Genomic DNA, 26,503 nt, shown 5'->3' with positions numbered 1-26,503 from the left:
TTTTGAGGAAAAGGCAGGATGTTAGTGTCATTTGTGAAGGTGTGCAGTTTATTTTAAGTGTGGCGCACAGCATTGTTCGCAAGCCCCGCCCTTCTTGTTTTTCTGCACCGGAGCAGTGTTGCCAGATATGAAATATGAAACTATCGTACCAAAACCTCAAAATTATCGTATTTTGGGAGAAATTATCGTACACAAAACGCATACAACGTAGCTATTTTAGCGTTTTTTTTTTTTTTAATTTACAAAGAATTTTATGTCACATTTTTAAACAGTAATTATAGTAATGGGGAAACTATGGCACAAAAAGAACACAAATGAACAAGCAAATGCACTACCAGACTAGAAAGATTTTTTTTTTCTGTGAAGGGACACAAACGTGTCAATTACCAGACTAGAAAGAGTCGAATTCAACCTCAAGGTCGCTGTCATCATCCGATGCCATGGACACTTGTGCAGATTTTGTTGAACACAGAAAAAAATGTTGACACCTCCATAAGGAACTTTAACTTTTTTTTAATTCTTCTTGTATATCTCTTTGCTCTTGTGTTTTGTTCATTTGTTATTGCATTTGTTGAAATAAAGTTTCGGAAAAAAAAAAGATGTTTGGGGAATCTTCCTGTCACGGTACAGATTGGATGGAACTCATTACTTTGTATGAGAGGGGGCAGGCTTTCAAATGACTGTCCCGGTCGCCCAAAGCCAGCATTTGATGCCACCTGAGTGCAACACCTGCAAAATGATTCTTGGGTGTCAGAGAGAGATGCGTGTTTGGGCAACCAACTGAAATTATCGTACATATTGGCTTTTTTCCCATTATTGATCGTACATTTATTGATCGTACAACGTACAGAGGGCAAAACTATCGTACAAATACGATAATTATCGTACATCTGGCAACACTGCACCGGAGCCACCCATCCTCTGCGCTCCGGGACCTCCCACTTTACAAATGAAGCACTGCCTGCCACAAGATGCGCTTGGTTTACATCCATGTGAGAAGAACATGAGCTAATGAAATTGCAACATGGGTAACCCTGTCACTCTGGCACGTCGAAAACACAAAACGTGACGACTAAAATTATAGTATCGAGTTCGCAAAAAAATAGTGAATGATTTTGTTATATAAAAAAAATTCTAAATATTGGTAGGGACTATTTTGCCATCCCAAAATATTAGTTGTGACTTGTCCCTATGGTCCATATGCAAACCTACGCCCCTGCGCATGCGCACGAAGGTTCAAGCTTGGCTGATGCAATCACACATGATTCAAATCCATATGGTTTTTGCAAAAAATAAAAAGGTCCGATACTTTTTGGACAGACCTCGTATACAGTAGTGTTCAGAATAATAGTGCTATGTGACTAAAAAGATTAATCCAGGTTTTGAGTATATTTCTTATTGTTACATGGGAAACAAGGTACCAGTAGATTCAGTAGATTCTCACAAATCCAACAAGACCAAGCATTCATGATATGCACACTCTTAAGGCTATGAAATTGGGCTATTAGTAAAAAAAAAAGTAGAAAAGGGGGTGTTCACAATAATAGTAGTGTGGCATTCAGTCAGTGAGTTTGTCAGTTTTGTGGAACAAACAGGTGTGAATCAGGTGTCCCCTATTTAAGGATGAAGCCAGCACCTGTTGAACATGCTTTTCTCTTTGAAAGCCTGAGGAAAATGGGACATTCAAGACATTGTTCAGAAGAACAGCATAGTTTGATTAAAAAGTTGATTGGAGAGGGGAAAACTTATACACAGGTGCAAAAAATTATAGGCTGTTCATCTACAATGATCTCCAATGCTTTAAAATGGGCAAAAAACAAAACAAAACAGAGACACGTGGAAGAAAATGGAAAACAACCATCAAAATGGATAGAAGAATAACCAGAATGGCAAAGGCTCACCCATTGATCAGCTCCAGGATGATCAAAGACAGTCTGGAGTTACCTGTAAGTGCTGTGACAGTTAGAAGACGCCTGTGTGAAGCTAATTTATTTGCAAGAATCCCCCGCAAAGTCCCTCTGTTAAATAAAAGACGTGCAGAAGAGGTTACAATTTGCCAAAGAACACATCAACTGGCTTAAAGATAAATGGAGGAATATTTTGTGGACTGATGAGAATAAAATTGTTCTTTTGGGTCCAGATGACCCCCAAACTCTGAATTCAAGCCACAGTTCACAGTGAAGACAGTGAAGCATGGTGGTGCAAGCATCATGATATGGGCATGTTTCTCCTACTATGGTGTTGGGCCTATATATCACATACCAGGTATCGTGGATCAGTTTGGATATGTCAAAATACTTGAAGAGGTCATGTTGCCTTATGCTGAAGAGGACATGCCCTTGAAATGGGTGTTTCAACAAGACAATGACCCCAAGCACACTAGTAAACCAGCAAAATCTTGGTTCCAAACCAACAAAATTAATGCCTTGCAGATGTGAAGAAAATGAAAAAACTATGGTTATACAACTAAATACTAGTTTAGTGATTCACAGGATTGCTAAAAAAGCAGTTTGAACATAATAGTTTTGAGTTTGTAGCGTCAACAGCAGATGCTACTATTATTGTGAACACCCCCTTTTCTACTTTTTTTACTAATAGTCCAATTTCATAGTCTTAAGAGTGTGCATATCGTGAATGCTTGGTCTTGTTGGATTTGTGAGAATCTACTGAATCTACTGGTACCTTGTTTCCTATGTAACAATAAGAAATATACTCAAAACCTGGATTAATCTTTTTAGTCACGTAGCATTACTATTATTCTGAACACTACTGTACTTACTGTAGGTATTTCACAAAGTTAAAATAAATAATTCACAAAGTTGCAAATCTAGGCTTGCACCTCTCTTGTACCATCCGCCTCATGTCCTATGCACTGAAATGTCATTCTGCACATGATCTTTAGGAAGAGGTCAATGGTAAATGGACTGCAGTTATATAGCACTTTTCCATCTGCATCAGACGCTCAAAGTGCTTTACACACTAATGCACTCACAAAAGCTCAATGACCTTTGCCTTCCCATTTGTGAACCAATTTCACTCTTGGAAAATCCCCATAGACTCTGATGCTATTGTAGGCACACCATGAGGGATCGACTGCTCTGAACATTTCCCAAAATGTACATGGTAATGCGTGCTAACTGCTTTCACTGAGTAGCTAAGAAATAGCCTAGTTCAGAAGGGCTTTTGATTATCACTTCATAGTCTTTCACAATAGTAGAAATGCGAAATAGCCTAGTCAATATGGGTCTGCAGGCGGTTTTGCTGTGACTGTAGATCTTACATCCCTAACCCTAATTTGTAGTCAAGTTAACATTGTCTGTTAAAATGCACAGGAATGCGCCAAATTTTTCCCCAACTTTTAAAAGGGTTCTGACTCCCAGGTGTGATCTAAGGTTTACATGATTTAGACCTGGTTTGACTACGCATTAGATATTTGGTGTTTCCCTTAATAAAAAAGAACATAACAGTGTGTGTGTGTGTGTGTGTGTCGGGGGGGGGGGGGGGGCTTCATGATGCTAGTACCTAGGGCCCACAATTTGGTGCTACACCCCTGTTACAAAGACTTTGTGTCTGTCCATCCACCCATCTGTCACTTCATCCATCTGTCTGTCCGTCTGTCCATCTGTCTGTACTCAGCATAAGTCCAGTCATGTTACTGCCAGGATCTTCAAATTGGCAGTAACAGGAACACTCTTGGGACACAGACCTGGGCAAGTTCAAAGATGACTAACCTTGACCAATTTTAAGAGGCCAAAAGGTCACATTCTGTTTCCTATTGTTATGTTATTGTTCAGCTGAGGGTATATTAGCATTGCATTATATTTAAGAAATACAAACAGTATGGTACTGTGTAGTAAAGCTGTGTGGAAAAACTAAGTAACCACACAAGATGGAGACAAGTGAGGGAAGCCACCAAGACACACAAGGCAACTCGGAACAAGTTACAGATGTCTGTGGCTGTGTTTGGAGAAATAGTGCATAGTGCAACTTTTGTCTGTTGCACCACCACTCATGGCTTCATAATGAAGTGGAGCAGAGAAGGATCTGTAGGATTGTATGTGACGTTTTTGGCAAATGAAACTAGCCTCACCGACTGTTATGTCTGTTCTCTTATGCCGACAGCTGCAGCTCACCCTCAGGTAGCTCCTGTAGCACTGCAAAACATAACACCGATGTATCCCCATGTGTTAACATCAGCGCTCAACCCCAGTACATTGAGAGATTTCGTTATAATGGCGACTGGTGTTTTAATTCCAGATCAAGTTCCTGATGTGACTAATATATCATTTAAAAATTTCTTGTCCACTGCAGGATCATTGTTTAAACCTGCCCATGTTAATCTTTTCCTTCCAACAGGAGAACAACTCCAGTGCTTAGTAGAGAAGCTTTAATCTTCGACTGGACTGGGTTGCTTGACGCGAGGACGTTTCGCTTCAAATCGCAGAAGCTTCCTCAGCTAAAATTCTTGCTCTGGTAGTCTGACTTCTGTCTAGAAGTCAGAGACAGAAGTCTACCAGAGAAGACTACCAGAGCAAGAATTTTAGCTGAGGAAGCGTCTGCGATTTGACGCAAAACATCCTCGCGTCAAGCAACCCAGTCCAGTCGAAGATTCAAGCTTCTCTACTATGGAAACCACCTGGACAACTGAGAGTCTACACAGAAACTCCAGTGTTTCTCATAACAGGTTCAGGTACAGAGATGGGGGAAGTCCCCGTCTCCTATTGCAAGAATATTTATAGTCCATGTACCCAGCACAGAAACGATAATTTTGATCTGACTCAAGCTCCACAGTAAAGACAATGTGTTCAATATTTTTCAGTCCCTGACCTTATGGGGACCACACCACAGATGAATCTGTATTGGTTGTGTGGACATAATGCTTGTTTGGGTGTCCCTGTTGGTTGGACTGGCTGATGTGTACCAAACTACTCAGCACTCATACATAGTTGCAGCCCATCTCTCTGGTAATGACTGTCAAAGGAGAGATTTGTCTCCACATGATTCCATTTGGGGCTCAGATGTGCCACAGAGGCTAAACTGTGGACAATGGACAGAAAAGCCGTACTGTCACTGTTACCTTGGCTGGGAATAGGGAAAGTAATGCTAAGGGTGGAAACACTGAACTACAGGTTCAGTTATTTTGTTAACACCACTGTGGAAGCCCTAAAAGGGATACAGCAGGAATTGATGGCCCTACACATCATAGAACTGTAGGATCGACTTGTTTTGGATCAACTTATGGCGGCCTCTGGTGGTGTATGTGTTATTGTTGGAGAAAGCTACTGCACTTCTGTGCCCAGGAATGATGCTGATGGATGTATTATAGTGCACACAGTATGTAACTTGACCGTCCTGCGTGATGCCATAGCTGAGACCTGGACTGGTTTTCATGGCTGTTCTCATGCTCATGTTAGTGTTTATGGTGTTGCTGATGTTCTGTGTGTTCACCTCTTGCATTACTCCTTGCCTGAATTCTCAGGTCAACAAGCTGATCCAGGCCCAAGTGACAGACTCCCTTCTGCAAGACCATGGTGTTGTTTATGTGGCACTGCTAAATTATGAAAGAGTGACAGAAAATACCCAGATGCAACCATGAGATGATGCTGCCAAATATGATAATGAGTTTGAGGTGTACGATATTGATCCGACTGTTTGATTATTGTGATTAAAATGTGATGAGTGTACAAGTTGTACAGTTCCGATGTGGGACATTCTAATGGTTAAACAGGAGGGAAATGTTATAAAAGTTAATGTTGTTAAAGCTCTGTCAAATACATTTATTACCATTATAACTGTCTTAAAATTGATTGTGACTAATAGGTTGCCATTTATTGCTGCTATACTACTACGTTTGCTGTGACAGCATTTAACACTCAGTGTATTGAAATGCTTTATGTGTCAAAGGTTGTATTGCAATAACACTTTTATCCTTAGTTAACATTAGGTCATGGTCCAGAGACCAAAAGGAGAACAATGCCATGGAAAAGGGAAGTGTGCGAAAAGCACAGATGAGACTGATGAGGTGAGACATTGTTTCATCAGTGCATGATGAAGGAGCAGGAACGGACTCTGAGACTGACTGTCTTATGCTATCAAATGATTTCATTCAATGAACTTTGGGACACCTTGGGACTGTATATAAGTTGGGAGAAACTGAATGTTCTGGATGCTTGTTGACAGACCTGTACTCTGTATGACATGTAGCTTTAAAAATTTAAATAACAAAAGATCTTAAAAGCTGAAACCTGCTTCCTTGGTGTCTCATTGTTGTCTGTGTCAGAGGGTTTTTAGGTCATTTTTCCTAACAGTGGACAACCCCTGCCTGTGGTGGTGACACCTGTGTGGACTTCTCATCTTCTTTATATTATTATGTTATTTGTTTTTCTATTTTCTGTTTCTTCAGCTTTGTAAAACTTTGCAAATGGCCTAAGCAGTGGGTCACCCCTCTGAGTCTGGTCTGCTTGAAGTTTCTTCCTCAATATCATGTCACCCGTGTGCTTACTCTCAGGGTTGGTAAGGTTGGACCTTACTTGTGTGAAGCGCCTTGAGGCAACTTTGTTGTGATTTGGTGCTGTATAAATAATTGAAAATTAAATGAAAAAGACCTCAAATGTGACCAACTTTACCACATGGACTCAAAAAACTACAAAGATGCTCAAATGACCAGAACTTCATGGAGGGAAATTGCACGTAACACTGGTTTGAAGGTTGATGATTGTATACAGAAGTGGAGGTCGCTAAGGGACAAATTGGTCCAACTCAACTCAACTCAACTCAAACTTTATTTTGGAAGCACATTTAAAATGATGGCAGTCGACCAAAGTGCTGTACAATAAAATGCACTAGTTGATTTGGGAAACATCACAGAAAAGAGGTGAGTTTTTAAAGATTTAAAAGTCTCAAGGGTCAGGGACGATCTAATATGAAAGGGGAGACTATTCCAAAGCCTGGGGGCAGCCACTGCAAAGGCCCTGTCACCTCTAGTCTTTAATCTAATTTTGGGCACCTCCAGCAACAGTTGGTCAGAGGACCTTAAGGCTCTGGTTGGGGTGTACCGGAGCAGAAAGGTCCAGAAAAAGAAAAAGGCCAGCAGCAGTGGTGGTGCAGGTAGAAAGAAAGTCCCCGCCTTGTTCTGTACAACAGCCCCCTGCTACTACGGCAGTAAGTTGCATTGCAACACCCGACGGAGGACTTTGAAAGGGTCACGCCCACGTGGATGTGATTGCGTGGTCATGCAGTTATAGAGTCATAGAAGCATAAATCAGGCTTAAGTCACAGCAGAATATAAGTCATAGTTCCTCCCAAACAAGTTAAACAACTGAAACCTATACTCTGGAAAGTACAGTACCTAGGTCAAAAGGTGATCAAATGCCCATCTCATTTTGTCTTCAAAACGTCTCAAAAGAGTGGATGAATTTCAATAAAATGTTGTGGGAGCTGATTAAAAAACAACTGTTGCTGGTGATCTGAGGGTAAAAACTTTCAGCATTCTAACTGCCTTCTTTTTTGTTGACATTTTGCTATCTTGGCATCATGTCTCTTGGTATTTTGCTGTCTTCACCTGGTGGAAATCTGAATTCAGTGAGAACCCTTATAGTTATTTCTTTTGTTTGGTTTTTAAGTTCTGCAGGTCAGATTGGCTAATAAATTGTAAACATGGAGGCTTTTGATAAAACTGCCTCATGGGCCAGGTGGCACCTGGTACTTTAAAATATATTTTCCATCCTGAATATCGCTCCCAGTGTCTCACCTTAAGAAACAACCAGCAGCGCTCAGCACAGCCTGCTCAGCTACCAGAGTCCCACCGCACACGTGGCTTCCATTCCTTTGCAAGCTCGCCATCCATGGCCACTCACCCGCGATGGCAGCAGAGTTTGCTCCCAAAGTCTGTGAGTTTAATGGGGCCTGACCGCACAGCACAGCTGCAGAACAAAGCAGAATGAGGAGAGGTGACATTTCTTAATAAATACATACTACACCATTTTCAAAAAAGTTGGGACATGGCGTAAAATGTAAATTACAGCAGCCCATCTTTAACACCCATGTTTCATCATTTGCTACCACAGAGCTGTATATGAGTACTAGAGAGCGCAGTTGCAATGAGACGTGTGCCGGCAGGGAGGCGTGGTCGCCATTTTCCCACCGGGCAACTGAGTGGACATCGTGCACCGACGTAGTTCATAAATCTTGTCAAGAAACAGCTGAAAAATGCTGGAAAGCTGCAGATGTTGGCAATGCCACAGCAGGAGGAAGAAGGGAGACAACATTTCCTTCCATCGGCAAGTAGTTTCTCTGTGACTTTTGAGTGATAAACTGGTGTAGTACCTTGCAGAGCATGATGCCTGTGCAATTAATGAATATGAAGACAGAGTCAGAACTGACATTTAAATGGATTTACCATATGGAATCAATTAATGCGGCTGTATTGTGCCTTGTTATGTCTGCACAATTTGGAAGCTGGACCATATTGGATCTGTGTAAACTTTCAACACTAAAGCCACCTTGACACTTGCACAAATTTGATCCCTGCACTGCTGCACCATTCGTTGTGCCAATGCAACCCACTGTTGTCCTGCATGACACCACACTATATATAAATAAAATAAAATAATCATGTTGTAGCTGATGACACATGTGCTCTTAGAACATGACTGATCAAACCATCTCTCATCACTCCCAGTGCAGGGATCAAATACGTGCAAGTGTCAAGGTGGCTTAACTTGTTTGGACTGTGACATGTTCAAGTTCAACTTCTGTACCTTGATATTGCTTGGCAGTGACTGGAATAAAATGTGACTCATGAATGATCATCAGCAAAAGAACTGATTGAAGCTAGAACAGATCAGATCCGTGTAAATGTCAACACTAATATTTCAGAATGTGTAGGTGTCAGGGTACGTTTAATACTTTCCTTACATAATTTAATGTAAATTAATTTTACTGGCTTGATATCCAGGTATTTTAACACATATTTCACATAAATAAGCCTTCTAACCCCCCTTACAAATCATCTATGTACGAGGTCTATTAGAAAACTATCCGAACTTTTTATTTTTTGCAAAAACCATATGGATTTGAATCACGTGTGATTGCATCAGCCAAGCTTGAACCTTCGTGTGCATGCGTGAGTTTTTTCATGCCTGTCGGTTCCGTCATTCGCCTGTGAGCAGGCTTTGAGTGAGCAGTGGTCCACCCCCCTTGTCGGATTTTCATTGTGAGGAAAATGTCTGAATGATTTGGAGCTTTGCTGCATCAAATTTTTCCAGAAACTGTGAGAGACAGCCAGGTGGAAACCATTCGGAAGATTCAGACGGCTTTCAGGGACAATTCTATGGGGATCACATAGACTAAAGAGTGTTGCAACCGGTTTAAAGACGGCGCACAATGGCGGAGGGTGCGCCGTGCTCCGAGCGGCAATCGACAGGTTGAAAGGACCAGATCATTTCCAGACTGAATGCTGTGTTGCTAAAAAGCAACGCCGTGATGAAGCCTCACAGGACATGTTGTGGCATGTCCAGCTTGTCCACAATTTCTCGGATAGTCACACGACTGAAAAGCCACCGAAAGCCGTCTGAATCTTCCGAATGGTGCAAGAGCTGGGCATGTTACAACATCTCCTGTGAGACAAACACGGAGGTGCTTTTGTCCCGCGCCATTAGCGGCTCCGTGGTGCATTCCTCCGCTCCTCTTTCCATGACAAAAACTCCTGTAACAGTGGAATGTGGCAAAAAAGTGGTATGTGCACATCTTCTGCCATTTCTGTAGTAGTCAGACGACGTCCCGGATCAACACAGCATTCAGTTTGGAAATGATCTGGTTGTTTCAGCCTGTCGAGTGTTGTAACACTCCTTAATCTGTGTGATGCCCATAGAATCGTCCCTGAAAGCCGTCTGAATCTTCCGAATGGTTTCCACCTGGCTGTCTCTCACAGTTTCTGGAAAAATTTGATGCAGCAAAGCTCCAAATCGTTCAGACATTTTCCTCGCAATGAAAATCCGACAAGGGGGGTGGACCACTGCTCACTCAAAACATGCTCACAGGCGAATAACGCAACCGACAGGCATGAAAAAACTCACATGTGCTTGGCTGATGAAATCACACATGATTCAAATCCATATAGTTTTTGCAAAAAATAAAAAGGTCGGATAGTTTTCTAACAGACCTTGTACATTATGGATATGCTAGGATTCCAGCAATGCATTCAGGGTTCGACACACATTAGTGGAAATGCCCTAGAATTGGTCTTCATTTGCAGTATCACTGTCACAAATATTTACATCATGTCTCTTGCGTCAGTGGTCGCTGATCACTCACTTATTAGGTTTACAGTCTCCTAGCCATGTTTACTGAAACAAGAACCTTATTTATCATCACAGTAACAAAACTCTTCAATTACAATTGAACTCCGAGCTAGACTGTCTGATATCTTGGCATCACTTTTGGAAATGATCATTCAGTAGACAGTCTTGGAGACAGCTTAAACTCAGTACTCACAACCACACTGGACATGACTGTTCCACCTATATTAAAACCATGCCCCCCAAAGGCACAGTCGCCTTGGTTCGGTGATTACTTACGTGGCCTCATGCGTAATTCTGGAGGTCTAGAACAAAAATGGCATAGTTCAAAACAAGAAGTATTCCACCCCGCGTGGCGCGATGCAATTTTAGAATATAAGCATGCGCTAGTGGCTACAAAGTGGACCTATTACTCTGATTTGATCAACAAAAACAAGTATAATTCACAGTTCATCTCTGACATGGTGGCAACACTTATTCATGGTCAACCACGTGTCTAAATGAAGTGGAACGCTGTTGGATGAAAACCTTGACACGGAGTTGCGTGCTGTACTCATCGCTCTTCACTCTGGTCAATTTTCACCCTGCAGCAAACTACATTGTATTTTAATTTTATCTTAAACTGTAGCCTGACATCAAAATAACTGAGCAGCCAAATTCACATTCAAGTAGAAATGATTTAATTCAAGATGCGGTTAGATGCACACAATAAAAAATCCAAAGCCATTTGTAAATTGAAAGTAGGATATTTGATCTGTGTGGCTTGTTTGTTTTTTTTTAAACCCACCCCTGCTCCAGCCAAAATCTGTCTACTGTGCACTCGCTCTGCTCACAGGCCCTTACTTTGGCTAAATATTACTCCCATCTGTAAAAATTACATCTGATTATTTATGTTGTATGGATCATGATGTGTCCTGACATCACAAAGTTTCCAAGTTGCTCACAGTGTTTGATAATACTACTTTTACCACAGATTACACCCATTTTCAGGCACAGATTATTTATTTAATTTAAATTTTTATCTGCCACAATTAGGTGTTGTGGTTTGCTCCCCGTCTGTGCCCTGTTGTTAAGTGTCATTATGTACTCAATGTGTCCTTTTTGTTTGTGTTCTCTGGGTTCTGTCCAGGTTCCTTCTGTGGGTTGTATTCTGTGTTCTGATGCCTGTTGTCTGTTGTCCTGGTGCTCTGTCTCCTGTCTAGGTCCCCGTGTTCCACTCCTGTGTCCTCACCTGTCAGTCTTGTTCTGTCTTCAAGTTGCACTCCATCACGTGTTTGAGTTCCACACTAGTTTTCTCTTTTGGGTTGATGAACTTCATTGTCGCCATTGTTTAGTTCTTGTTATAGTTTGTGCATTGCTTGTGTTCTTATTTTTTTAAGACCACCAATAACCAGCAAAAATCTATTTAAGCATAAAAATTCAAAAAGAAAAAATAATATAGCACCTTCAACTGCACCACAGACTAAAACAGTTAAATGTGGTCTATTAAACATTAGATCTCTCTCTTCTAAGTCCCTGTTAGTAAATGATATAATAATTGATCAACATATTGATTTATTCTGCCTAACAGAAACCTGGTTACAACAGGATGAATATGTTAGTTTAAATGAGTCAACACCCCCGAGTCACACTAACTGTCAGAATGCTCATAGCACGGGCCGAGGCGGAGGATTAGCAGCAATCTTCCATTCCAGCTTATTAATTAATCAAAAACCCAGACAGAGCTTTAATTCATTTGAAAGCTTGACTCTTAGTCTTGTCCATCCAAATTGGAAGTCCCAAAAACCAGTTTTATTTGTTATTATCTATCGTCCACCTGGTCGTTACTGTGAGTTTCTCTGTGAATTTTCGGACCTTTTGTCTGACTTAGTGCTTAGCTCAGATAAGATAATTATAGTGGGCGATTTTAACATCCACACAGATGCTGAGAATGACAGCCTCAACACTGCATTTAATCTATTATTAGACTCAATTGGCTTTGCTCAAAATGTAAATGAGTCCACCCACCACTTTAATCATATCTTAGATCTTGTTCTGACTTATGGTATGGAAATTGAAGACTTAACAGTATTCCCTGAAAACTCCCTTCTGTCTGATCATTTCTTAATAACATTTACATTTACTCTGATGGACTACCCAGCAGTGGGGAATAAGTTTCATTACACTAGAAGTCTTTCAGAAAGCGCTGTAACTAGGTTTAAGGATATGATTCCTTCTTTTAAAATTACTCATAACCATCCCAAAGACGTATTGTTATCTTTGGCTGCTTTCAGTGATGCCGGTATTTGGTTAGACTCTTTCTCTCCGATTGTTCTGTCTGAGTTATTTTCATTAGTTACTTCATCCAAACCATCAACATGTTTATTAGACCCCATTCCTACCAGGCTGCTCAAGGAAGCCCTACCATTATTTAATGCTTCGATCTTAAATATGATCAATCTATCTTTATTAGTTGGCTATGTACCACAGGCTTTTAAGGTGGCAGTAATTAAACCATTACTTAAAAAGCCATCACTTGACCCAGCTATCTTAGCTAATTATAGGCCAATCTCCAACCTTCCTTTTCTCTCAAAATTCTTGAAAGGGTAGTTGTAAAACAGCTAACTGATCATCTGCAGAGGAATGGTCTATTTGAAGAGTTTCAGTCAGGTTTCAGAATTCATCATAGTACAGAAACAGCATTAGTGAAGGTTACAAATTATCTTCTTATGGCCTCAGACAGTGGACTCATCTCTGTGCTTGTTCTGTTAGACCTCAGTGCTGCTTTTGATACTGTTGACCATAAAATTTTATTACAGAGATTAGAGCATGTAATCTATTTATCTAATAGATTACAATTTGTTCATGTAAATGGGGAATCTTCTTCACAGACTAAGGTTAATTATGGAGTTCCACAAGGTTCTGTGCTAAGACCAATTTTATTCACTTTATACATGTTTCCCTTAGGCAGTATTATTAGACGGCATTGCTTAAATTTTCATTGTTACGCAGATGATACCCAGCTTTATCTATCCATGAAGCCAGAGGACACACACCAATTAGCTAAACTGCAGGAATGTCTTACAGACATAAAGACATGGATGACCTCTAATTTCCTGCTTTTAAACTCAGATAAAACTGAAGTTATTGTACTTGGCACCACAAATCTTAGAAACATGGTGTCTAACCAGATCCTTACTCTGGATGGCATTACCCTGACCTCTAGTAATACTGTGAGAAATCTTGGAGTCATTTTTGATCAGGATATGTCATTCAAAGCGCATATTAAACAAATATGTAGGACTGCTTTTTTGCATTTATGCAATATCTATAAAATTAGAAAGGTCTTGTCTCAGAGTGATGCTGAAAAACTAATTCATGCATTTATTTCCTCTAGGCTGGACTATTGTAATTCATTATTATCAGGTTGTCCTAAAAGTTCCCTGAAAAGCCTTCAGTTAATTCAAAATGCTGCAGCTAGAGTACTGACGGGGACTAGAAGGAGAGAGCATATCTCACCCATATTGGCCTCTCTTCATTGGCTTCCTGTTAATTCTAGAATAGAATTTAAAATTCTTCTTCTTACTTATAAGGTTTTGAATAATCAGGTCCCATCTTATCTTAGGGACCTCATAGTACCATATCACCCCAATAGAGCGCTTCGCTCTCAGACTGCAGGCTTACTTGTAGTTCCTAGGGTTTGTAAGAGTAGAATGGGAGGCAGAGCCTTCAGCTTTCAGGCTCCTCTCCTGTGGAACCAGCTCCCAATTCAGATCAGAGAGACAGACACCCTCTCTACTTTTAAGATTAGGCTTAAAACTTTCCTTTTTGCTAAAGCTTATAGTTAGGGCTGGATCAGGTGACCCTGGACCATCCCTTAGTTATGCTGCTATAGACTTAGACTGCTGGGGGGTTCCCATGATGCACTGAGTGTTTCTTTCTCTTTTTGCTCTGTATGCACCACTCTGCATTTAATCATTAGTGATTGATTGCTGCTCCCCTCCACAGCATGTCTTTTTCCTGGTTCTCTCCCTCAGCCCCAACCAGTCCCAGCAGAAGACTGCCCCTCCCTGAGCCTGGTTCTGCTGGAGGTTTCTTCCTGTTAAAAGGGAGTTTTTCCTTCCCACTGTCGCTAAGTGCTTGCTCACAGGGGGTCGTTTTGACCGTTGGGGTTTTTACGTAATTATTGTATGGCCTTGCCTTACAATATAAGGTGCCTTGGGGCAACTGTTTGTTGTGATTTGGAGCTATATAAATAAAATTGATTGATTGATTGATTTTTTCCTAAGTCCTCACATTTATTTTCTTTGTAGACATTTGAGTCCCATGTTTTGTTTTTGCATCATGTGCTATTGTGTTTTGAGTCTGCTGTCTCTCTGTGATTTGGTTATTGTTATTTTGGTTGTTTTATTTTTCCACTCATCTATTGAGGTCTGTTTAGTTACGTCACCGTGTTTTGTTTACTTCCATGTGCGTGTTTTGTTCCTGCTTCCTTATTTCTGCCACCTGTTCCATCCCGTGTTTATCCAGTTTGTGTGTTCTTACCCTTAGCCCACTTCCCAGTTGTGTTCTTGTTATTTGGGCTCAGGTCAGTTTTCTCACTGTGGGGTTGGATGTTGGATCACGTGCGTTGGAGTGGTTTTTTCACTACTCCCTGCCTGGTTACTGCCTGTATTCTTGGGTTCGCTGTCAAACTGCCATCGCAACATTGAGTGTCAAATATCAGCGATGGGAGACTGGCTTAAGTAACATTTTCTTCCCCAAAACACTAAATCTGAGATTCAAATACAAGATAGAAATCCAGCGTACTGTGCTCTAACTGCACATAACGAGCCAAATCAGATGTTTTCCATTGTGTCAGTCAGATGTTGTCTGATGAAACACACCTGACTGAGTTGATCTGGTCTGAGTAGATCCAAGACAAATTTATAAAGTGTCAGTAAGTGTACAGGTAGGTGGAGTAACCTGCTGGGCATTGCTGTAGGTCACATATCCTCCAGTGCCTATGGATCAGCTGCAGGGCCGTCAGCCAGGAACCACCATTCACCAACATTTCACTCCTTTAATCCTGGAACATCTCCTGGTGGCAGAGCAGTGGCAGGGATGTCTCCCTGTCACCCCCTGATAGATGTTATCCATCTGCAGCTGTTTTATGGGTTAGGTGTTCTTCACCCAGCTGTTATCCTTCCTCCTCAACCAGAATCAAAAGCTGCCTTTCTCTGCGTCATCTACCGGTACTCAGACCAGCCCGTCTGGCAGCAACAATCATGCCACGTTCAAAGTCACTTACTGTGAATCCCCTTTTTATTCCCCATTCCCATGCTCGATTTGAACTTTAGCAAGTCATCTTCACCACGTCTAGATGCCTAAACACATTGAGTTGCTGCCATGTGACTGGCTGATTAGCTATTTGTGTTAACAGGCAATAGAATGGGTGCACCTAAAGGCACTGTCACACTTGGACAATTTAGCCTGCGTGCGCTGACCATATTAATAACACTGGCACATGCTGTCATACGTTTAATAAATTAATGCAGCTTTCACACCTTGACGATCATCCAGCATCTGCTGACAGTCCTATTTCCATGCATTGGTTTGGGTCAGGACTGCACGGTGTGGTGCGCATCAGAAACTGAGTAATTTAACAATACTTCATATTTCAGTTTCATTTATTATCTTGGTCGACCATTTTCATTGTGCACAGAATGCTGATGAGTCGACTGATTGTGGTAAATGCTGCCATGAATTAATGAAGTGTTGTCTTTTTAAATATTTAAAGCGCTGACTGCTTCCTGATCAGCGGATTTGATCAGGTCATCACAGACCTGAATAATGAAATGCTGTGATGATTTAAACTTTTAAAGCACCAGTCGACCGCGATCAGATGTGATCTGAATGAGGTGCTGTGTGATCTGTCGGTGTGGTGATCACCAACAGTGATGGTACTTTAAAAGTTTAAAGGGACACAGCACTTCATTCAGCTCTGATCACACCTGATCAATCGATCAAGTCATCTGATGATCACACCGAGAGCGACTGGCACTTTAGAAATTTAAATCATCACAGTGCTTCTGTGTGATCAGAGCGTGACACCGGCATCCTCTGAGAAATGCACCTGCAGCAGAAAAAACACAGAGGGACTTGCTATAAAATGCTACGTTTCCAGCCACAAATTAAAGTATTTTCAGACGTCATTTTCAAAAATCAGGAGCTTTACTCCATGTGTGACTGAAACAGTCAATCTGCATGAGGACCACAGGTTTCAGCCAATCAGTGGACAGCATTGACGGACATATTTAGACTTGTGAGTAAATTACAAGACACAATCACATAACTTACCTACAGCTTATGTGTCGCATGTGCAGGATTATGAGTTACATGCTGGCACTCGCTGAAAATTTTCAGCATGCCCAAAATTTTTGAAGGAGCTCAGCGTATTAGGACATACATCAGCGAGCTTCAATGTGTTTCATCGTGCTCTTAAGTTATAAAAAACTTACCCTTAATTTATTGGACTTATACCAGCGTTTTTTTAAATACGATTGGCATACATTGGCTAAATTGTCAAGGTGCGACAGGGCCTTAAGAAAGGGGCTGGTGAGTGTATTGACAAAGGTAGAGTGTGTTTGCTTCATGATGGGAGAACTTACAGCATCAACTCACCTTCAAAATAGCAATTGATTAAATGTAAATATTACACAGAATCCAGAAGTCAGCATATTTGAATAATAGACATTTTGCCTTTCCCTGTCAATATGTGGTAAAATATTCATAAATCCATTCACAAATACTGGATGTCACATACTCACGTTTGGAAGTAACTATTGCAGGGACAGGAGTTGGGGATGGAGGTATGATTTTAGCTACGGTCTGAATTGACGTCACGTCAGTACAGGAGACACTGAGGTCACTGTCGGTCCCAGTGGATGTGTAGATGATGAAGCCAGGCTGGTTTGAGGTGATGTGACTTTTAATCCAGGTCTCATACACAGACACTCTGGTGTAGACTCCAGGGGAATTAGGCTGAGCACAACCATCTCCAAAACTCACAATTCCAGCCTGGACCCAAACAATGTTATTCTTGATCACCAGTGGACCACCTGAGTCACCCTTTAAAGACAGAACCCTTTTCTCCGTCAGTTTGGAAGAAGGATCTTTATGGAAAGTAAAATCTGAAGAAAGAATGTGTGATTTCATAATTACCTGGCAGGTGTCCTTCCTTCCCTCCCGTAATCCAGCGCAGATTGTGTTGTTAGTGATAACTGAAGCTCCATAGTCACATTTGCATCTTCTGGGACCTACAATTGGCACCTTCACCTCCTGAAGAGTTTGTGGAGATGGAAGCGAGGCTAAAGAGACACAAATTGAGTTTAATAACAACAAATATGAAACATGCTTTTAAAGCATTTTCACACATAATCTTAAGTTGAGGCGACAAGGTGGCTTAGTGGTTAGCACTGTTACCTAACAGCATGTAGTAGGTCTTGGGATGGCTTCCCACCCGGTCCATTCTGTGTGGAGTTTACGTGTTCTCCCCATGTTTGCTTGAGTTCCTTCCAGGTGCTCCAGTGTCCTCCCACTTACAAAGGCATCCCAGTTAGGTTAGGTGAGGTTAGGTTAGGTTAGGGAAGAGGGGGTGGACTATCAGCCCAGCAGAGCATAGGCCACAAAAGGACCCATTGCTCCCCCCAAAATGATTCTACTTCGTAAAACCTTGTGGTACCCTTGATCAAGGATACAAGGTTTCTTAACTTTGGTTTCTTAATCTGGTCAGGTTCCAAAATAAAGGAACTCAAAAACCTCTGCCTTAGTCTACCCCTTGCTGGACACTGGCCCAAAAAGTGGAATGATGTCTCAGGATCCTCCCCACAGGCTGTATATGTTGGAGTCTCATTACCATTCTATGTCTAGTCAACAGGTTGTGACCTGTGAGAGTCCCAACCACTGTACTCATTATACTTCTAGGCAAACTAGCCCCCTGGAAAACCTTAGGTTTGGTCCTTCCATGAGGTAGCTTGGCTGCCTGCAGTCACTCAAGCCCTGCCATCGTTTGTGGTGCTGCTTTCTGAACCAGTTCTGTAGGGCGGTTTTCTGCATAGCAGTTGACATCCCTACAAAGGGCTCTGGACACACAAATTTAAGTGAGTTCCCCTACTTTCTCTGTCATTACCTGGAAAGCCTGCATGACCAGGTATCCACACTACAACTACATCATTGAGGAAGTGTCGTGACACGGACCCACAACAGGGGGCGTTAAAGAAGGGACAATGGAATAGCCAAAAAGTAACAATTTAATGTTGTGAAGGTGCACAACGTAATACAGACAGATACAAATATGCGTTATATCAATCCGACAAAAAGGTGACGTGTGGCAGGCTCGAAGATAGGAGACGTCCGGTGAGACAAAAGCCGCAACCCACACAAGCCTCACCACCAACGGACCTGAAGAACACCGGAGCCGCCAAGCCCTGCACCCCAGGTGGCCACTGTCTTCAGCAGTCAGACCCGGTACTGCTGGCAGAAAACAGAAACAGTTCTGGATGAGTGTGAGTTCGCACACTCAGTAATCCCACAGTCTGTGTTCAGTTGGGAGGGAGAACCTCCACCTCCAATCACACACTCATGCAGCTCCTGTCTAACCACTTATCTGGTTGGGGTGTGAAGCGAAGCCGTCGCTGATCACACCAAACGCCAATCCCACAGATAAGGCAATCACCACAGGAAAACGGCTGCAAAAGAAGTTCAGACTATTACACAAGGTTTTGTTCAGCAGAGAAAATTACCTGTTTTTTAGAAGATTTCTCGGCGAGGAGGTGGAGTTGCAGTCCGGTCTTTATAGTGGTGGTGATGGGTGACAGCTGGTGTTGATAGATGACAGCTGTCACCTCCAGCGGCTCCAACGCCCTCTCGTGCTTGGAGCCCACACTCCAAGCAGGGCGCCATCTGGTGGTGGTGGGCCAGCAGTACCTCCTCTTCAGCGGCCCACACAACAGGACCCCCCCCTCAACGGGTGCCTCCTGGCGCCCGACCAGGTTTATCCGGGTGCCGGGCGTAGAAGTCAGCCAGGGGGGCCGGGTCCAGGATGAAGCTCCTTTTCACCCAGGAGCGTTCCTCGGGACCATACCCCTCCCAGTCCACCAGATACTGGAAGCCCCGACCCTTGCGACGGACGTCCAGAAGCTGATGCACGGTCCACACCGGCTCCCCGTCGATGACCCGGGCAGGAGGTGGTGCAGGTCCAGGGGTGCAGAGCGGTGAGGTGTGGTATGGTTTGATCCGCGACACGTGAAAAACAGGATGGATCCGCAGTGAAGCTGGCAGCCGTAGCTTCACTGCGGCCGGGCTGAGGACCTTGGTGATGGGAAAGGGTCCGATATATCTGTCTTTCAGTTTCTGTGATTCCACTTGAAGTGGGATGTCCTTTGTCGACAACCATACCTCCTGCCCAGGCTGGTATGCAGGGGCCGGGGAATGCCGGCGGTCTGCATGGGCCTTGGCCCTCGTCCGGGCCTTCAACAGGGCAGAATGGGCGGTCCGCCACACCCGGCGGCACCTCCTGAGGTGGGCCTGGACCGAGGGCACACCGACCTCACCCTCCAGAAGCGGGAACAATGGGGGCTGGTACCCCAAACACACCTCGAACGGGGAGAGGCCGGTGGCAGACGACACTTGGCTGTTGTGGGCGTACTCGATCCAGGCCAGATGGGTGCTCCAGGCCGTCGGGTGCGCGGAGGTAATGCAACGGAGGGCCTGCTCCAACTCCTGGTTGGCCCGCTTTGCCTGTCCATTCGTCTGGGGGTGATACCCGGACAAGAGACTCACGGTGGCCCCCAGTTCCTTGCAAAAACTCCTCCAGACCTGAGAGGTGAACTGAGGGCCACGGTCTGAGACGATGTCCGCTGGTATCCCATGCAGACGCACAACGTGGTGGACCAGGAGGTCTGCTGTCTCCTGGGCTATAGGGAGCTTCGGGAGGGCCACGAAGTGGGCCGCCTTGGAGAACCGGTCCACTATCGTCAAGATGGTGGTGTGGCCCTGGGACGGCGGGAGGCCTGTGACAAAGTCCAGGCCAATGTGGGACCAGGGGCGATGAGGCACCGGTAGGGGTTGGAGGAGTCCTGAGGTCCTCTTGTGGTCCGCCTTGCCCCTGGCGCAGGTGGTGCAGGCCTGGACGTAGTCCCGGACGTCGGCTTCCATAGACGCCCACCAGAAGCGCTGCTGGACTACCGCCATGGTCCTGCGCACTCCAGGATGACAGGAGAGTTTGGACCCATGGCAGAAGTCCAAAACCGCAGCTCTGGCCTCTGGTGGGACGTACATCTTGTTCTTCAGGCCGGTCCCCGGGTTCGGGTTCCGTGCCAGGGCCTCCCGGACGGTCTTCTCCACGTCCCAGGTGAGGGTGGCCACGACAGTGGACTCGGGGATGATGGTCTCTGGGGGGTCTGACAGCTCGGCCTTGGCTTCCTCTTCATGCACCCGGGACAGTGCATCCGACCGTTGGTTCTTGGTCCCGGGGCGGTACGTAATCTGGAAGTCAAAGCGCCCGAAGAACAGTGACCAGCGGGCTTGCCTGGGGTTCAACCGCTTGGCGGTCCGGATGTACTCCAGGTTCCAATGGTCCGTGAAAACCGTGAAGGGCACCGTCGCTCCCTCCAACAGGTGTCTCCACTCTTCAAGAGCCTCCTTCACCGCCAAGAGTTCCCGATTGCCGACGTCATAATTCCTCTCAGCCGGGGTCAACCTGCGGGAAAAATAGGCACAAGGGTGGAGGACCTTATCGGACTCCCCGCTCTGGGACAGCATGGCTCCTATCCCTGAGTCAGAGGCATCCACTTCCACTGTGAACTGGCGAGTAGGATCGGGCTGCACCAGAACTGGTGCAGTCGAGAACCGGCGTTTCAACTCCCTAAACGCGGCTTCGCACCGATCCGACCAGGTGAAGGGGACTTTAGTGGAGGTCAGGGCTGTCAGGGGGCTAACTACCTGACTGTAGCCCTTAATGAACCTCCTGTAGAAATTTGCAAAGCCGAGGAACTGTTGCAGTTTCCTACGGCTTGTTGGGTGGGGCCAGTCTCTCACCGCCGCAACCTTGGCCGGATCAGGGGCGGCGGAGTTGGAGGAGATTATGAACCCCAGGAAGGACAAAGAAGTGCGGTGGAACTCGCACTTCTCGCCCTTCACAAACAGCCGGTTCTCCAACAACCGCTGTAGGACCTGACGTACATGCTTGACATGAGTCTCAGGGTCCAGAGAAAAGATGAGGATGTCGTCTAGATACACGAAGACAAACCGGTGCAGGAAGTCCCGCAAGACGTTATTAACCAAAGCTTGGAACGTCGCGGGGGCGTTTGTGAGGCCGAACGGCATGACCAGGTACTCAAAGTGACCTAAGGGGGTGTTAAATGCCGTCTTCCACTCGTCTCCCTTCCGGATCCGAAATAGGTGGTACACATTCCTAAGATCAAGTTTGGTGAATATTTGGGCTCCATGCAGGGGCGTGAACACTGAATCCAACAGGGGTAACGGGTATCAGTTGCGAACCGTGATGTCGTTCAGCCCTCTGTAATCGATGCATGGACGGAGTCTGCCGTCCTTTTTACCCACAAAAAAGAAACCAGCACCCATCGGGGAGGTGGAGTTCCGGATCAACCCGGCAGCTAACAAGTCCCGGATGTAGGTCTCCATTGATTCGCGTTCCGGACGTGAGAGGTTGTACAGCCTGCTGGACGGGTACTCAGCGCCCGGAATCAAATCGATGGCACAATCGTACGGTCGGTGCAGGGGAAGGGCGAGTGCCAGATCTTTGCTGAAGACGTCAGCAAGATCGTGGTACTCACATGGCACCGCCGTCAGATTGGGCGGGACTTTGACCTCCTCCTTAGCTATCTCACGGGGTGGAACCGAGGATCCTAAACACTCCCGGTGGCAGGTTTCGCTCCATTGCGTCACAACCCCAGACGGCCAATCAATCCGGGGATTGTGTTTCAACACCCATGGAAAACACAAAATCACTCGGGAGGTAGAAGGTGTTACAAAAACACTATCTCCTCCCTGTGATTCCCAGACACCACCAAAGTCACTGGCTGTGTCTGGTGTGTGATTAATGGAAGAAGAGTGCCATCTAGTGCTCGTACCTTCACAGGGGAAGGCAGAGCCACCAGAGGGAGCCCTACTTCCTTTGCCCATCTGCTGTCCAGCAGATTCCCTTCTGACCCTGTCTCTATAAGTGCTGGGGCGTGAAGGGTTAAATCCTCACAAAGGATTGTGACTGGGATTCGTGCTGATTTTCGGGGTTCCCCCGCGTGCGTGTTATGGCCCACCCTTAGCCCAGTTTCTAAGGACGGGCGTTGTAGTTTGACCGTTTGGGACAGTTCCTCTGTATGTGACTTTTAGACCCACAGAAAGAACACTCTCCGTGGGCCTGCCTCCCTTGTCTGTCCTTTGATTTCATTTTGGCCCTGCTCATGTCCATAGCTTCGTCAGCAGGGGGAGCTGTAGCCACACGGGGCCCTCTGGCTGTGGAGCGTGGGGACGACGGCACCCTTTCGGACCCGGAAGGAAGAGGGACGGCCCGTGCCCGGTTACGCCCCCCGCCCTGCTCCACATCTTCATCCGAAAATATGACAGCACTGTTGTAAACTGAGAATTGGCTTATGACATTTCTCAGTTATGTGTTTCTTCCAGTTAAGATTATCTAAATAGCAGAGGTGGGAGTAAGTCACCATCAAGTCACTCTCAAGTCATGAATCAGCAAGTCCCAAGTCAAGTCTCAAGTCATAATGACCACCAATTGTTTGCAAGCTGACTTGAGACTTGACTTGTTACTTGCAGATTGATGACTTGAGAATGACTTGACAGTGACTTACTTCCACTCTGCTAAATAGATACCAAGGAACTTAACTGACTCAGATAGTCAGCTTGATACTGCCCGATTTTGGTAGGACTAGACCAAATTTGATCTCTTATTTGTGAAGAGGACCATAACTGTTTTATGTAGATTCACAGACAGATTGTTGGACACGCACCACTTCTCTACTATCCTGAGAGCATTCTGCATGAGTTCTGAGAGCCTCGCAGCCACGATGCGGAAGTCGACTGCATACTCGGCTGCACTCCGGCGCCCCTGTCGCATTGACAGTAGCACGCTCGAAGCGGTCTCGCCTCTGTTGGGATGATCAAAAACCTGTTTGAACTCCCTTACAAACCCAGCGTATGACGTTAGGAGCCGTGAGTTCTGCTCCCAGAGCGCCGTAGCCCAGGCGCGTGCCTCTCCTCGAAGCAAATTGATGACATAAGCCACCCGGCTAGCGTCTGACGCATACATGACGGGACGCTGTGCAAAGACGAGCGAGCACTGCATTAGAAAGTCCGCGCACTTCTCAACATAACCTCCGTACGGCTCCGGAGGGCTTATGTATGCTTCAGGGGATGGTGGGGGGGGGGGGGTCGTTGAATGACCAGTGGAACGTTTGTGTCTGACAAAGGACCAGCAGGAGGAGGTGCTGCAGCAGCGCCTTGATCACGCGCCTCCACCCTGGCGGTGAGAGCCTCCATCCTCCGATTGAGGATAACGTTCTGCTCGGTGACCAGATCCAACCGAGCAGTGAAAGCGGTCAGTATTTGCTGCAGCTCCCCTAACACGCCTCCTGCTGGCGCCTGTGCACCTTGCTCTTCCATTGGCCGTTCAGGCTTGAGTTGACGCCCCTCGGGATCCATGATGCTGGCCGAGAAATCCTGTTGAGGAAGTGTCATGACACGGACCCACAACAGGGGGCGTTAATGAAGGGACAATGGAATAGCCAAAAAGTAACTATTTAATGTTGTGAAGGTGCACAACGTAATACAGACAGATACAAATATGCGTTATATCAATCCGACAAAAAGGTGACGTGTGGCAGGCTCGAAGATAGGAGATGTCCGGTGAGAGAAAAGCCGGAACCCACACAAGCCTCACCACCAACGGACCTGAAGAACACCGGAGCCGCCAAGCCCTGCGCCCCAGGTGGCCACTGTCTTCAGCAGTCAGACCCGGTACTGCTGGCAGAAAACAGAAACAGTTCTGGATGAGTGTGAGTTCGCACACTCAGTAATCCCACAGTCTGTGTTCAGTAAGGAGGGAGAACCTCCACCTCCAATCACACACTCGTGCAGCTCCTGTCTAACCACTTATCTGGTTGGGGTGTGAAGCGAAGCCGTCGCTGATCACACCAAACGCCAATCCCACAGATAAGGCAATCACCACAGGAAAACGGCTGCAAAAGAAGTTCAGACTATTACACAAGGTTTTGTTCAGCAGAGAAAATTACCTGTATGGTAGAAGATTTCTCGGCGAGGAGGTGGAGTTGCAGTCTGGTCTTTATAGTGGTGGTGATGGGTGACAGCTGGTGTTGATAGATGACAACTGTCACCTCCAGCGGCTCCGACGCCCTCTCGTGCTTGGAGCCCGCACTCCAAGCAGGGCGCCATTTGGTGGTGGTGGGCCAGCAGTACCTCCTCTTCAGCGGCCCACACAACAATCATTAGTGTCTTCCAGTGTGTTCATTGCCTGGGCATACTACGAAACCAATGTTGATGAGTAGAGTGGCCCTTTAATGGTTCTTATACACACCTGACTATCTGAGAATAATAAAATAAAAAAATAATAAAATAAAAACTCTTTTACTCCTAAAATTGAGGCTAATCAGGAGCTCCACACATTGAATGACAGCAAACACCTCAGCCTGAAAGACGGTGGTGTATCTGCCAAGTGCAAAGCTCTTTTCCTGTGTCAGGCCGTCATGTTGTATTAACACTCCGGCTCCAGCTTTCCCCCTGATCAATGATCCATCTGTAAAACAAGTGATTACAGGTGAGGTTGTGTTATCACTGTACTAAATTTATTCACAAAAGAATATCTTTTTTTTACCCTATCACATGGGAAAGTAATAAACGGAAGATCCACAAGTATTCTTTCCCTGATTAAGGTATGCCTGGCATTTGCTCGTCTTTGCCACTTGCCCAGCTGGTGCAGTCTTACTGCCTCACCAACAATGTAGAGGTCCAGAGGAGCTAAGTTCAGAAGTACTTCTAAAGCTGTTGTCATTGTTGTCCTGAGGGCACTTGTGATGCAAATGCATGCCACTCTTTGAACATGAGTCAGCATAACCCTCGCAGCTCCATGCTCCACTCTGGTCCACCAACCTATCGCAGCATAAGTTAGCATGGGTCTCACCACCAAAGTGTAGATCCATCTCATCACATTGGAACTAACTCCCCATCTTCATCTGAAAATATGACAGCACTGTTGTAAACTGAGAATTGGCTTATGACATTTCTCAGTTATGTGTTTCTTCCAGTTAAGATTATCTAAATAGCAGAGGTGGGAGTAAGTCACCATCAAGTCACTCTCAAGTCATGAATCAGCAAGTCCCTAGTCAAGTCTCAAGTCATAATGACCACCAATTGTTTGCAAGCTGACTTGAGACTTGACTTGTTACTTGCAGATTGATGACTTGAGAATGACTTGACAGTGACTTACTTCCACTCTGCTAAATAGACACCAAGGAACTTAACCGACTCTGATAGTCAGCTTGATACTGCCCGATTTTGGTAGGACTAGACCAAATTTGATCTCTTATTTGTGAAGAGGACCATAACTGTTTTATGTAGATTCACAGGCAGATTGTTGGACACGCACCACTTCTCTACTATCCTGAGAGCATTCTGCATGAGTTCTGAAACAGTCCTCAACAGAATCCCTCAATAAAGATAGCTAAATCATCGGCATACCCTTGGGTGTACAGCCTGAGATTACTTAACTCAGTGAGAATGCTGTCCACTACAAGTAACCAACAAAGAGGAGAAATAAGCCCTCCTGAAGGACACCCGCATTTCACTGCCATTGTCACTGTACTGTCACCAAGTGAAGTCTAGCTACTTTGACAGAATCAATTGATACCTTATCAAATGCTCCATGAATATCAAGAAAACAACCTAATCCGTACTGTCGATGAGATAGAGTTCTCTCAATTCTCATAACAAGGCCATGCAGGGCAGTCTCTGTGGAGAGCCCTGCTTGATATGCACGTTGCACACAAAACAGTACTCGCCTCTTTACAGTGATGCAAATTAATCTGGATAACATTTATGATTGTCACCACCATTTTGGCAAGACCATTATATTAGTTATCTTACTCCCTACTAATGGCTTTGCCACTAACTTTGAAAGTCAGACGGCTCAGCTCAAA

General features: G+C 44.9%; 1 protein-coding gene across 1 annotated transcript in view; it reads right to left on the bottom strand.

Moving 5' to 3' along the window:
* Positions 1 to 26,503, bottom strand: part of LOC117528778 (testisin-like) — a 79,963-nt gene that overhangs the window by 36,808 nt on the left and 16,652 nt on the right. Inside the window, exons 3-5 of the mRNA XM_034191403.1 lie at positions 17,481 to 17,626; positions 17,087 to 17,387; positions 7,751 to 7,922 (exon numbers count right to left, since the gene is read on the bottom strand). Coding sequence (XP_034047294.1) covers positions 7,751 to 7,922; positions 17,087 to 17,387; positions 17,481 to 17,626 — 619 coding nt within the window. The remainder of the gene's footprint in view (positions 1 to 7,750; positions 7,923 to 17,086; positions 17,388 to 17,480; positions 17,627 to 26,503) is intronic.

The sequence above is a fragment of the Thalassophryne amazonica genome, chromosome 16, assembly GCF_902500255.1.
Source record: "Thalassophryne amazonica chromosome 16, fThaAma1.1, whole genome shotgun sequence".
NCBI lineage: Eukaryota > Metazoa > Chordata > Actinopteri > Batrachoidiformes > Batrachoididae > Thalassophryne > Thalassophryne amazonica.
The sequence above is the reverse complement of the archived record's forward strand: the minus strand, read 5'-3'. Positions and strand labels throughout refer to the sequence as shown.